General features: G+C 34.6%; 1 protein-coding gene across 2 annotated transcripts in view; it reads left to right on the top strand.

Annotated features, from left to right (window-relative positions):
• Nucleotides 1–15452, top strand: part of LOC138853228 (uncharacterized) — a 149366-nt gene that overhangs the window by 74715 nt on the left and 59199 nt on the right. The window contains exon 2 of one of the 2 annotated variants that reach the window (XM_070088758.1): nt 1–15452. This exon is cut by the window's left edge and continues 18527 nt beyond it. The exons of the other annotated variant lie outside the window; for it this stretch is intronic. Coding sequence (XP_069944859.1) covers nt 1–11452 — 11452 coding nt within the window. The 3' untranslated portion in view covers nt 11453–15452. 2 annotated transcript variants of the gene reach the window in all.

Genomic DNA, 15452 nt, shown 5'->3' with positions numbered 1-15452 from the left:
AATTCCAGAGTTATCAAAGTCAGAACTGCCAAAGATTGCAGTGCCCATATATCCACAATTATCTGACACTGAATTACTAACAATAACTAGTCAGGAATTGCCAAAATTAGAATTCCCCAAAACACTTGGCCAAATAGACTTGGAAATGCCAAAGTTTGATCTTTTTGATATACAGGAAGCAAAATATCCTAATTTACCTGGGACACAATTGACAGATATCCCATATCCAAACTTCCCTGACCTACCTAAATTGCAAATTTCAAATATTCCTGGTCTTGAAATTCAGGATATATCAAAGCCAATACTACCACAAATATTAGATGCCAAAAATGAACAACTTCCTGAGACTGATGTAACAGAAATACAACTCCCAACCTATGCAGAAATGCCAGATATTGGATCTATAACTACGTCTGGATCATTACACCTAGTAATACCAAAGATAGATCTTCCAAAAATTCCTGAACAAAATTATCCATCACTACCTGATATAAGTTCTCCAGAGTTACTAAATATTAAATATCCAGACATTAGTGGAATGGAATCACTAAGTATTCCTGTTTCTAAAATTCCACAATTACCAAAGTCAAAACTGCCAAAGATTGCAGTGCCCACATATCCACAATTATCTGACACTGAATTACTAACAATAACTAGTCAGGAAGTGCCAAAATTAGAATTCCCCAAAACACTTGGCCAAATAGACTTGAAAATGCCAAAGTTTGATCTTTTCGATATACAGGAAGCAAAATATCCTAATTTTCCTGGGACACAATTGACAGATATCCCACGTCCAAGCTTCCCTGATCTACCTAAATTGCAAATTTCAAATCTTCCTGGTCTTGAAATTCAGGATATATCAAAGCCAATACTACCAAAAATATTAGATGCCAAAAATGAACAACTTCGTGAGACTGATGTTACAGAAATACAACTCCCAAGCTATGCAGAAATGCCAGATATTGGATCTATAACTATGCCTGGATCATTGCGTTTTGAAATACCAAAGATAGATCTTCCAAAAATTCCTGAACAAAATTATCCATCACTACCTGATATAAGTTCTCCAGAGTTACTAAATATTAAATACCCAGACATTAGTGGAATGGAATCAGGAAATATTCCTATTTCTAAAATTCCAGAATTACCGAAGTCAGTACTGCCAAGCATTCAAATGTCCACATATCCAGAAATATCTGACACTGAATTACTAAAAATCACTGGTCAGGAAGTACCAAAATTAGAATTCCCCAAAACATTTGGCCAAACAGACTTGGAAATGCCAAAATTTGATCTTTTTGATATAAAGGAAGCAAAATATCCTAAATTATCTGGGACACAATTGGCAGATATCCCACATCCAAACTTCCCTGACCTACCTAAATTGCCAATTTCCAATATTCCTGATCTTAAAATTCAGGATATATCAAAGACTATGCTACCAAAAATATTAGATGCCAAAAATGAAAAACTTCCTGAGACTGATGTAACAGAAATACAACTCCCAACCTATGCAGAAATGCCAGATATTGGATCTATAACTACGTCTGGATCATTACACCTAGTAATACCAAAGATAGATCTTCCAAAAATTCCTGAACAAAATTATCCATCACTACCTGATATAAGTTCTCCAGAGTTACTAAATATTAAATATCCAGACATTAGTGGAATGGAATCACTAAGTATTCCTGTTTCTAAAATTCCACAATTACCAAAGTCAAAACTGCCAAAGATTGCAGTGCCCACATATCCACAATTATCTGACACTGAATTACTAACAATAACTAGTCAGGAAGTGCCAAAATTAGAATTCCCCAAAACACTTGGCCAAATAGACTTGGAAATGCCAAAGTTTGATCTTTTCGATATACAGGAAGCAAAATATCCTAATTTTCCTGGGACACAATTGACAGATATCCCACGTCCAAGCTTCCCTGACCTACCTAAATTGCAAATTTCAAATCTTCCTGGTCTTGAAATTCAGGATATATCAAAGCCAATACTACCAAAAATATTAGATGCCAAAAATGAACAACTTCGTGAGACTGATGTTACAGAAATACAACTCCCAAGCTATGCAGAAATGCCAGATATTGGATCTATAACTATGCCTGGATCATTGCGTTTTGAAATACCAAAGATAGATCTTCCAAAAATTCCTGAACAAAATTATCCATCACTACCTGATATAAGTTCTCCAGAGTTACTAAATATTAAATACCCAGACATTAGTGGAATGGAATTAGGAAATATTCCTCTTTCTAAAATTCCAGAATTACCGAAGTCAGTACTGCCAAGCATTCAAATGTCCACATATCCAGAAATATCTGACACTGAATTACTAAAAATCACTGGTCAGGAAGTACCAAAATTAGAATTCCCCAAAACATTTGGCCAAACAGACTTGGAAATGCCAAAATTTGATCTTTTTGATATAAAGGAAGCAAAATATCCTAAATTATCTGGGACACAATTGGCAGATATCCCACATCCAAACTTCCCTGACCTACCTAAATTGCCAATTTCCAATATTCCTGATCTTAAAATTCAGGATATATCAAAGACTATGCTACCAAAAATATTAGATGCCAAAAATGAAAAACTTCCTCAGACTGATGTTACAGAAATACAACACCCAACCAATGCAGAAATGCCAGATATTGGATCTATAACTATGCCTGGATCATTGCACATAGAAATACCAAAGATAGATCTTCCAAAAATTCCTGAACAAAATTATCCATCACTACCTGATATAAGTTCTCCAGAGTTACTAAATATTAAATATCCAGACATTAGTGTAATGGAATCACTAAGTATTCCTGTTTCTAAAATTCCAGAGTTACCAAAGTCAGAACTGCCAAAGATTGCAGTGCCCATATATCCACAATTATCTGACACTGAATTACTAACAATAACTAGTCAGGAAGTGCCAAAATTAGAATTCCCCAAAACACTTGGCCAAATAGACTTGGAAATGCCAAAGTTTGATCTTTTTGATATACAGGAAGCAAAATATCCTAATTTACCTGGGACACAATTGACAGATATCCCATATCCAAACTTCCCTGACCTACCTAAATTGCAAATTTCAAATATTCCTGGTCTTGAAATTCAGGATATATCAAAGCCAATACTACCACAAATATTAGATGCCAAAAATGAACAACTTCCTGAGACTGATGTAACAGAAATACAACTCCCAACCTATGCAGAAATGCCAGATATTGGATCTATAACTACGTCTGGATCATTGCACCTAGTAATACCAAAGATAGATCTTCCAAAAATTCCTGAACAAAATTATCCATCACTACCTGATATAAGTTCTCCAGAGTTACTAAATATTAAATATCCAGACATTAGTGGAATGGAATCACTAAGTATTCCTGTTTCTAAAATTCCACAATTACCAAAGTCAGAACTGCCAAAGATTGCAGTGCCCACATATCCACAATTATCTGACACTGAATTACTAACAATAACTAGTCAGGAAGTACCAAAATTAGAATTCCCCAAAACACTTGGCCAAATAGACTTGGAAATGCCAAAGTTTGATCTTTTCGATATACAGGAAGCAAAATATCCTAATTTTCCTGGGACACAATTGACAGATATCCCACGTCCAAGCTTCCCTGACCTACCTAAATTGCAAATTTCAAATCTTCCTGGTCTTGAAATTCAGGATATATCAAAGCCAATACTACCAAAAATATTAGATGCCAAAAATGAACAACTTCGTGAGACTGATGTTACAGAAATACGACTCCCAAGCTATGCAGAAATGCCAGATATTGGATCTATAACTATGCCTGGATCATTGCGTCTAGAAATACCAAAGATAGATCTTCCAAAAATTCCTGAACAAAATTATCCATCACTACCTGATATAAGTTCTCCAGAGTTACTAAATATTAAATACCCAGACATTAGTGGAATGGAATCAGGAAATATTCCTTTTTCTAAAATTCCAGAATTACCGAAGTCAGTACTGCCAAGCATTCAAATGTCCACATATCCAGAAATATCTGACACTGAATTACTAAAAATCACTGGTCAGGAAGTACCAAAATTAGAATTCCCCAAAACATTTGGCCAAACAGACTTGGAAATGCCAAAATTTGATCTTTTTGATATAAAGGAAGCAAAATATCCTAAATTATCTGGGACACAATTGGCAGATATCCCACATCCAAACTTCCCTGACCTACCTAAATTGCCAATTTCCAATATTCCTGATCTTAAAATTCAGGATATATCAAAGACTATGCTACCAAAAATATTAGATGCCAAAAATGAAAAACTTCCTCAGACTGATGTTACAGAAATACAACACCCAACCAATGCAGAAATGCCAGATATTGGATCTATAACTATGCCTGGATCATTGCACATAGAAATACCAAAGATAGATCTTCCAAAAATTCCTGAACAAAATTATCCATCACTACCTGATATAAGTTCTCCAGAGTTACTAAATATTAAATATCCAGACATTAGTGTAATGGAATCACTAAGTATTCCTGTTTCTAAAATTCCAGAGTTACCAAAGTCAGAACTGCCAAAGATTGCAGTGCCCATATATCCACAATTATCTGACACTGAATTACTAACAATAACTAGTCAGGAAGTGCCAAAATTAGAATTCCCCAAAACACTTGGCCAAATAGACTTGGAAATGCCAAAGTTTGATCTTTTTGATATACAGGAAGCAAAATATCCTAATTTACCTGGGACACAATTGACAGATATCCCATATCCAAACTTCCCTGACCTACCTAAATTGCAAATTTCAAATATTCCTGGTCTTGAAATTCAGGATATATCAAAGCCAATACTACCACAAATATTAGATGCCAAAAATGAACAACTTCCTGAGACTGATGTAACAGAAAAACAACTCCCAACCTATGCAGAAATGCCAGATATTGGATCTATAACTACGTCTGGATCATTGCACCTAGTAATACCAAAGATAGAGCTTCCAAAAATTCCTGAACAAAATTATCCATCACTACCTGATATAAGTTCTCCAGAGTTACTAAATATTAAATATCCAGACATTAGTGGAATGGAATCACTAAGTATTCCTGTTTCTAAAATTCCACAATTACCAAAGTCAGAACTGCCAAAGATTGCAGTGCCCACATATCCACAATTATCTGACACTGAATTACTAACAATAACTAGTCAGGAAGTACCAAAATTAGAATTCCCCAAAACACTTGGCCAAATAGACTTGGAAATGCCAAAGTTTGATCTTTTCGATATACAGGAAGCAAAATATCCTAATTTTCCTGGGACACAATTGACAGATATCCCACGTCCAAGCTTCCCTGACCTACCTAAATTGCAAATTTCAAATCTTCCTGGTCTTGAAATTCAGGATATATCAAAGCCAATACTACCAAAAATATTAGATGCCAAAAATGAACAACTTCGTGAGACTGATGTTACAGAAATACGACTCCCAAGCTATGCAGAAATGCCAGATATTGGATCTATAACTATGCCTGGATCATTGCGTCTAGAAATACCAAAGATAGATCTTCCAAAAATTCCTGAACAAAATTATCCATCACTACCTGATATAAGTTCTCCAGAGTTACTAAATATTAAATACCCAGACATTAGTGGAATGGAATCAGGAAATATTCCTCTTTCTAAAATTCCAGAATTACCAAAGTCAGTACTGCCAAGCATTCAAATGTCCACATATCCAGAAATATCTGACACTGAATTACTAACAATCACTGGTCAGGAAGTACCAAAATTAGAATTCCCCAAAACATTTGGCCAAACAGACTTGGAAATGCCAAAATTTGATCTTTTTGATATAAAGGAAGCAAAATATCCTAAATTATCTGGGACACAATTGGCAGATATCCCACATCCAAACTTCCCTGACCTACCTAAATTGCCAATTTCCAATATTCCTGATCTTAAAATTCAGGATATATCAAAGACTATGCTACCAAAAATATTAGATGCCAAAAATGAAAAACTTCCTCAGACTGATGTTACAGAAATACAACACCCAACCAATGCAGAAATGTCAGATATTGGATCTATAACTATGCCTGGATCATTGCACATAGAAATACCAAAGATAGATCTTCCAAAAATTCCTGAACAAAATTATCCATCACCACCTGATATAAGTTCTCCAGAGTTACTAAATATTAAATATCCAGACATTAGTGTAATGGAATCACTAAGTATTCCTGTTTCTAAAATTCCAGAGTTACCAAAGTCAGAACTGCCAAAGATTGCAGTGCCCATATATCCACAATTATCTGACACTGAATTACTAACAATAACTAGTCAGGAAGTGCCAAAATTAGAATTCCCCAAAACACTTGGCCAAATAGACTTGGAAATGCCAAAGTTTGATCTTTTTGATATACAGGAAGCAAAATATCCTAATTTACCTGGGACACAATTGACAGATATCCCATATCCAAACTTCCCTGACCTACCTAAATTGCAAATTTCAAATATTCCTGGTCTTGAAATTCAGGATATATCAAAGCCAATACTACCACAAATATTAGATGCCAAAAATGAACAACTTCCTGAGACTGATGTAACAGAAATACAACTCCCAACCTATGCAGAAATGCCAGATATTGGATCTATAACTACGTCTGGATCATTGCACCTAGTAATACCAAAGATAGATCTTCCAAAAATTCCTGAACAAAATTATCCATCACTACCTGATATAAGTTCTCCAGAGTTACTAAATATTAAATATCCAGACATTAGTGGAATGGAATCACTAAGTATTCCTGTTTCTAAAATTCCACAATTACCAAAGTCAGAACTGCCAAAGATTGCAGTGCCCACATATCCACAATTATCTGACACTGAATTACTAACAATAACTAGTCAGGAAGTACCAAAATTAGAATTCCCCAAAACACTTGGCCAAATAGACTTGGAAATGCCAAAGTTTGATCTTTTCGATATACAGGAAGCAAAATATCCTAATTTTCCTGGGACACAATTGACAGATATCCCACGTCCAAGCTTCCCTGACCTACCTAAATTGCAAATTTCAAATCTTCCTGGTCTTGAAATTCAGGATATATCAAAGCCAATACTACCAAAAATATTAGATGCCAAAAATGAACAACTTCATGAGACTGATGTTACAGAAATACGACTCCCAAGTTATGCAGAAATGCCAGATATTGGATCTATAACTATGCCTGGATCATTGCGTCTAGAAATACCAAAGATAGATCTTCCAAAAATTCCTGAACAAAATTATCCATCACTACCTGATATAAGTTCTCCAGAGTTACTAAATATTAAATACCCAGACATTAGTGGAATGGAATCAGGAAATATTCCTCTTTCTAAAATTCCAGAATTACCGAGGTCAGTACTGCCAAGCATTCAAATGTCCACATATCCAGAAATATCTGACACTGAATTACTAAAAATCACTGGTCAGGAAGTACCAAAATTAGAATTCCCCAAAACATTTGGCCAAACAGACTTGGAAATGCCAAAATTTGATCTTTTTGATATAAAGGAAGCAAAATATCCTAAATTATCTGGGACACAATTGGCAGATATCCCACATCCAAACTTCCCTGACCTACCTAAATTGCCAATTTCCAATATTCCTGATCTTAAAATTCAGGATATATCAAAGACTATGCTACCAAAAATATTAGATGCCAAAAATGAAAAACTTCCTCAGACTGATGTTACAGAAATACAACACCCAACCAATGCAGAAATGCCAGATATTGGATCTATAACTATGCCTGGATCATTGCACATAGAAATACCAAAGATAGATCTTCCAAAAATTCCTGAACAAAATTATCCATCACTACCTGATATAAGTTCTCCAGAGTTACTAAATATTAAATATCCAGACATTAGTGTAATGGAATCACTAAGTATTCCTGTTTCTAAAATTCCAGAGTTACCAAAGTCAGAACTGCCAAAGATTGCAGTGCCCATATATCCACAATTATCTGACACTGAATTACTAACAATAACTAGTCAGGAAGTGCCAAAATTAGAATTCCCCAAAACACTTGGCCAAATAGACTTGGAAATGCCAAAGTTTGATCTTTTTGATATACAGGAAGCAAAATATCCTAATTTACCTGGGACACAATTGACAGATATCCCATATCCAAACTTCCCTGACCTACCTAAATTGCAAATTTCAAATATTCCTGGTCTTGAAATTCAGGATATATCAAAGCCAATACTACCACAAATATTAGATGCCAAAAATGAACAACTTCCTGAGACTGATGTAACAGAAATACAACTCCCAACCTATGCAGAAATGCCAGATATTGGATCTATAACTACGTCTGGATCATTGCACCTAGTAATACCAAAGATAGATCTTCCAAAAATTCCTGAACAAAATTATCCATCACTACCTGATATAAGTTCTCCAGAGTTACTAAATATTAAATATCCAGACATTAGTGGAATGGAATCACTAAGTATTCCTGTTTCTAAAATTCCACAATTACCAAAGTCAGAACTGCCAAAGATTGCAGTGCCCACATATCCACAATTATCTGACACTGAATTACTAACAATAACTAGTCAGGAAGTACCAAAATTAGAATTCCCCAAAACACTTGGCCAAATAGACTTGGAAATGCCAAAGTTTGATCTTTTCGATATACAGGAAGCAAAATATCCTAATTTTCCTGGGACACAATTGACAGATATCCCACGTCCAAGCTTCCCTGACCTACCTAAATTGCAAATTTCCAATATTCCTGATCTTGAAATTAAGGATATACCAAAGACTATGCTACCAAAAATATTAGATGCCAAAAATGCAAAACTTCCTCAGACTGATGTTACAGAAATACAACACCCAACCTATCCAGAAATGCCAGATATTGGATCTATAACTATGCCTGGATCATTGCACATGGAAATACCAAAGAAGGATCTTCCAAAAATTCCTGAACAAAATTATCCCTCACTACCTGATATAAGTTCTCCAGAGTTACTAAATATTAAATACCAAGACATTAGTGGAATGGAATCACTAAGTATTCCTGTTTCTAAAATTCCAGAATTACCAAAGTCAGAACTGCCAAAGATTGCAGTGCCCACATATCCACAATTATCTGACACTAAATTACTACCAATAACTAGTCAGGAAGTGCCAAAATTAGAAATCCCCAAAACACTTGGCCAAATAGACTTGGAAATGTCAAAGCTTGATCTTTTTGATATACAGGAAGCAAATTATCCTAATTTACCTGGGACACAATTGACAGATATTCCACATCCAAGCTTCCCTGACCTACCTAAATTGCAAATTTCAAATCTTCCTGGTCTTGAAATTCAGGATATATCAAAGCCAATACTACCAAGAATATTAGGTGCCAAAAATGAACAACTTCCTGAAACTGATGTTACAGAAATACATCACCCAAGCTATCCAGGAATGCCAGATATTGGATCTATAACTACGTCTGGATCACTGCACTTACAAATACCAAAGATGGATCTTCCAAAAATTCCTGAACAAAATTATCCATCTCTACCTGATAGAAGTTCTCCAGAGTTACTTAATATTAAATACCCAGACATTAGTGGAATGGAATCACTAAGTATTCCTGTTCCTAAAATTTCAAAGTCAGTACTGCCAAGCATTCCAATGCCCACATATCCAGAAATATCTGACACTGAATTACTAACAATAACTAGTCAGGAAGTGCCAAAATCAGAATTCCCTAAAACACTTGGCGAAATAGACTTGGAAATGACAAAGTTTGATCTTTTTGATATACAGGAAGCAAAATATCCTAATTTACCTGGGACACAATTGACAGATATCCCACATCCAAGCTTCCCTGACCTACCTAAATTGCAAATTTCCAATATTCCTGGTCTTGAAATTCAGGATATATCAAAGCCAATACTACCAAAAATATTAGATGCCAAAAATGAACAACTTCCTGAGACCGATGTTACAGAAATACAACTCCCAAGCTATGCAGAAATGCCAGATATTGGATCTATAACTACGTCTGGATCACTGCACTTACAAATACCAAAGATGGATCTTCCAAAAATTCCTGAACAAAATTATCCATCACTACCTGATATAAGTTCTCCAGAGTTACTAAATATTAAATATCCAGACATTAGTGGAATGGAATCACTAATTATTCCTGTTTCTAAAATTCCTCAATTACCAAAGTCAGAACTGCCAATGATTGCAGTGCCCACATATCCACAATTATCTGACACTGAATTACTAACAATAACTAGTCAGGAAGTGCCAAAATTAGAATTCCCCAAAACACTTGGCCAAATAGACTTGGAAATGCCAAAGTTTGATCTTTTTGATATACAGGAAGCAAAATATCCTAATTTACCTGGGACACAATTGACAGATATCCCACATCCAAGCTTCCCTGACCTACCTAAATTGCAAATTTCAAATATTCCTGGTCTTGAAATTCAGGATATATCAAAGCCAATACTATCAAAAATATTAGATGCCAAAAATGAACAACTTCCTGAGACCGATGTAACAGAAATACAACTCCCAAGCTATGCAGAAATGCCAGATATTGGATCTATAACTATGCCTGGATCATTGCTCCTACAAATACCAAAGAAGGGTCTTCCAAAAATTCCTGAACAAAATTATCCATCACTACCTGATATAAGTTCTCCAGAGTTACTAAATATTAAATACACAGACATTAGTGGAATGGAATCAGTAAATATTCCTCTTTCTAAAAGTCCAGAATTACCAAAGTCAGTACTGCCAAGCATTCAAATGCCCCCATATCCACAAATATTTGACACTGAATTACTAACAATCACTGGTCAGGAAGTGCCAAAATTAGAATTCCCCAAAACACTTGGCCAAACAGACTTGGAAATACCAAAATTTAATCTTTTTGATATAAAGGAAGCAAAATATCCTAAATTATCTGGGACACAGTTGACAGATATCCCTCATCCAAGCTTCCCTGACCTACCTAAATTGCAAATTTCAAATCTTCCTGGTCTTGAAATTCAGGATATATCAAAGCCAATACTACCAAGAATACTAGATGCCAAAAATGAACAACTTCCTCAGACTGATGTTACAGAAATACAACTCCCAACCTTTCCAGAAATGACAGATACTGGATCTGTAACTATGCCTGGATCATTTCACCTAGAAATAAAAAAGACAGGTCTTCCAAAAATTCCTAAAGAAAATTATCCTCTATTGCCAGACATAAGTTTCCCAGATTTACTAAATACAAAATACCCAGACATTGGTGGAACTGAATCCCTAAGATTTCCTGAGTCTAAAATTCCAGAATTACCAGAGTCAGTATTTCCAAGCATTCCAATCGCCATAAATCCACAAATATCTGACACTGAAGTACTAACAATCACTCGTCAGGAAGTGCCAAAATTAGAATTCCTCTAAAAACTTGGCCAAATAGACCTGGAAATGCTAAAGTTTGATCTTCTCGATATACAGGAAGCAAAATATCCTAAATTTTCTGAGATAAAATTGCAAGATATCCCACATCAAATCTTCCCTGACATACCTCCATTCCAAATTTCAAATATTCCAGGTCTGTAAATTCAGGACACATCAATGCCTATATTTCCAAAAATATTAAATGCCACAAATGAACAACTTGCTGAAACTGATCTTACAGAAATACCACATCTGACATATCGAGAAATGCCAGATATTGCACATATAACTATGCCTGGAACATCCCGCTTAGAAATATCGAACATAGATATTTCAAAATTTCCTGAACAAAATTATTCCTTATTACCTGACATAAGTGCCTCGAAAGTACAAAATATTAAATATTCAGATATTAATGGAAAGGAATCCCTCAATATTCCTGTTTCTAAAATTCCAGTATTTTCACAATCAATATTACCAAGCATTCCAAAGCTCACATATGCACAAATACCTGAAACAGGAATACCAACAATCACTTGTCAGGAACATAGCCTGGAAGTGCCAACCTAGAATTCTCAAAAACACTTGGCCAAACAGACCTGGAAATGCCAAAATATGCTGTTTTGGATATACAGGGAACAAATTATCCTAAATTACCTGAGACACATTTGCTAGATATCCCATATGCAAGCTTCTCTGACCTATCTCTATGGAAGTTTCAAGCATTCCCAATCTTTTAGTTCAGGATACACCAATACCAGTATTGCCAAAAGTATTAGACACCAAAGGTGAACAATTTCCTCAAAGTGAAATTCCAGCAACACAACAACCGGAATATCTAGAAAGAGCTATTATCAGACAGTTAACTATTCCTGGCTTATTGAATCCAAAATTACTGGAGACAGAACAGACTTATCCACCAGTACCTGAGAGAAGTTTCTCCAGATACTAAATGGAATAGTATATCTAGACATAAGTAGAATGCAGCCTCAAAGTCTTCCAGTTTCTGATATTCCAGAATTATCACAGGTAATACACATTCCAAAACCCATATATCCAGAAATACCTGAAATTGAATTAATAACTGCTGGTCAGGAATGGACCCCAGAATTACCAAAATTTAATTTTCCAAAAACACTTAAGGAAATTGACATGGAAATACCAAAGTCTGAATTTTTTAACATACAAGAACAAAATTATCCTAAATTACTGGAGCTACAGTTGACAAATAGCCCACATCCAAGCTTTCCTGACCTACCTTTACTTCAACTTTCAAATATTCCTGATCTTGAAATTCAGGGTACATCAATGCCAATAGTACCAAAAATATTAGACTCCAAAAATGAGCAACTTCCTCTAACTGAACCTCCAGAAATACAACAGTTGAAGTATCCAAAAATGCCTGATAATGGACCCTTAACTATTTATGACTCATTTCATTCAGAAATGCCATGGGCAGAAGTTCTAAATATTTCTGAACAAAATTATCCTTTTATATCAGACATAAATATCCCAGTTCTTAATATGGAATTCCCATACAAGAATGGAAAGCAATCCCTAAGTACTTCTGTTTCTCAATTTCCTGAATTACCACTGTCAAAATTGCCAATGATCATGAGAACAATATACCCACAATTACCCTTTACCTGAAAAGCGTTTACCCAACATCTTACATCCTGAATTCTCAGAACTTTCTTTGACAAAATCCACAAAGATTCCTTTTTCTGAAAATTCAGACTTTCATCACACAGTGCTGTTGAACGTTCTTAAACCCAAATATTCACATTTATCCCACACTGAATTGGAATCACTTTCAAGAGAAAAAAAAAATTCAAAATTACTAGAAAGAATATTTTCTAAAGATTTTAGCCAAATAAGTTGGATGTCCCCCAAGATCTTTCATATATATCTGGCCAAAACTCTTTTGAATTCTCAGAAATGCCTTTGCCAAATGTCAAATATCTTCCATCCCCTGATCAATCTCATATACATTCCCCAGCTAATTGACCTTCTGACTATCCTACTTTACTGCAAGAAATATTGCCAAATATTCAAAACCATAAATATAAACAAATACCTAGAGATGAGCTATCTTTAATACATGGTCCATGATATGTAGAAAGTCCGGAAGTGGGATTCACATAACAGCCTGGCCAACTGAAGCAGGATATCTCAATAGATGATCTTGCCTATCTTTCCAAATCAAATTTTCTTGAATTACCTCTAGCACATTTACAAAATTTAGAAACGTCTCAATATCCAGAGCTACATCTAATACAAACAACACATAGTACAGTTTTTGAAAGTCCAGAAATGTGTAAAACAACACTGCCAAATTTTAGAGAAAATATTTACTATTCACAACTATCTGATAGTGAATTACCTTCATTCTCTGGTCAAATTCAGCTAGAATTACCAGACATAGAATAATAAAAAGTTCCTGGACAAGTTTGCCTACAAATGCTGAAGGATGAACTTTCTACATATTTCTGAAATTTTTTGTTCACAAATTACCCATGACATTTACTAGGTATCCAAAATTCCAAATACCTAGATACACATGTAACACATTTCCCAAACTTTTCAGCTTCCGAATATCCTATGTCATCACACATAATTTTGCCAAATATTGTCTAAAAAGACACAAGCAAACACTAGTTGGTATCAACTGCCAAGGTTTATATCATTGCTAAATATTCCACAATGTAAATCTGAACAACCACCTAAATATGAATTATCTTCAATATCTGGTAAATAATATTTTGAAATACTGTACCAGAAATGAGAATACAAAAAATTCTGGCCAAATGAACTTAGAAATTTTTGAGGAAAATCTTCATATCCCAATAAAAATATCTTTAAGTACTTGACACATATTTTCCTTAAATATTCTCATTACAGATGTGCCTCAAGTAATTTTGCTGAATATTCCAGAACCCAAATATCCAGATTTGTCTGTTAAATTCCTTTCAAACCTTGGGGAAAAGTATTAAGAATTACCAGAATTCATATTCCCAAAAGAAGCTGGTCAAACGAACCTGGATGATCTTCCACAAATTTCTGAATAAAATTATCTTGACTTCGAAGAAACATTTTGTGAAATATTAAAATCAATCAATACCAGATTGATCTTTGACCCAAATAATGAATGTTCCTTTTTGAAAATTCAAAGTTGCTGCACACAATATTGTCAAATATTAGAGAACCTATATATTCCCAACTGATAGTAAATTATCTTTAATAATACCTAGTATTACCAGAAATGGGATTTTCCCAAGTTCCTGCCCTAATGTTCTGTAATACCAAGGGATAAACTCCCCCCATATTTACAAGCCATCCAAAACTCTAAATAATCAGAACTGCTTCTAACATATTTCCCAATAATTTTCAAAATCCAAAAATACCACAAATAAAATTGTCAAATATTCTAGACCATATATGGTCTGGAATGTGATGTATGCCAGTATACTGTAACCTATCCAAGCTAACTTGATACAACTTGCATACACCCTTTTGTTGTAAATATAATTTATTATTGTAAGCTATCATAAGCATTGCAAGGGTGTGAACAGCTAGTCTAGTTATTCAAAAAGTCATGTTAAAATAACTTTTCGCTTGAAAGTATTTTTTTTTAAATCATATGTACCGCATATAAATAAATTTAAGCATTCTTTACATATGTATGGTTTTAGTGTTATTTAATAGTTTTAAGATAGGTGCTCAGCCAACTATTGCATGGCTGTTGTGGGTGCAGGCAACTGTTCTCTACAGCCCCATCAGTGAGTCATATTTCAGCTAATACAACACACACTCGTGTGCCCAATAGTCAGTCCAACTCACCAGCCAAAAAAATCAATAGTGATTACAATTTTTTTCTTGAAGATAATTATACAGTGTTAACATAAGTTAGAAATTGTAATATCATCAGTTCATAGGATTTTATTAAACTGCTGTACATTAATAAATTTTCATTTGTTTATTTAATAAATTTAAATAAAAAATT

The sequence above is a fragment of the Cherax quadricarinatus genome, chromosome 26, assembly GCF_038502225.1.
Source record: "Cherax quadricarinatus isolate ZL_2023a chromosome 26, ASM3850222v1, whole genome shotgun sequence".
Lineage (NCBI taxonomy): Eukaryota > Metazoa > Arthropoda > Malacostraca > Decapoda > Parastacidae > Cherax > Cherax quadricarinatus.
This window is presented reverse-complemented; position numbering and strand designations above follow the sequence as displayed.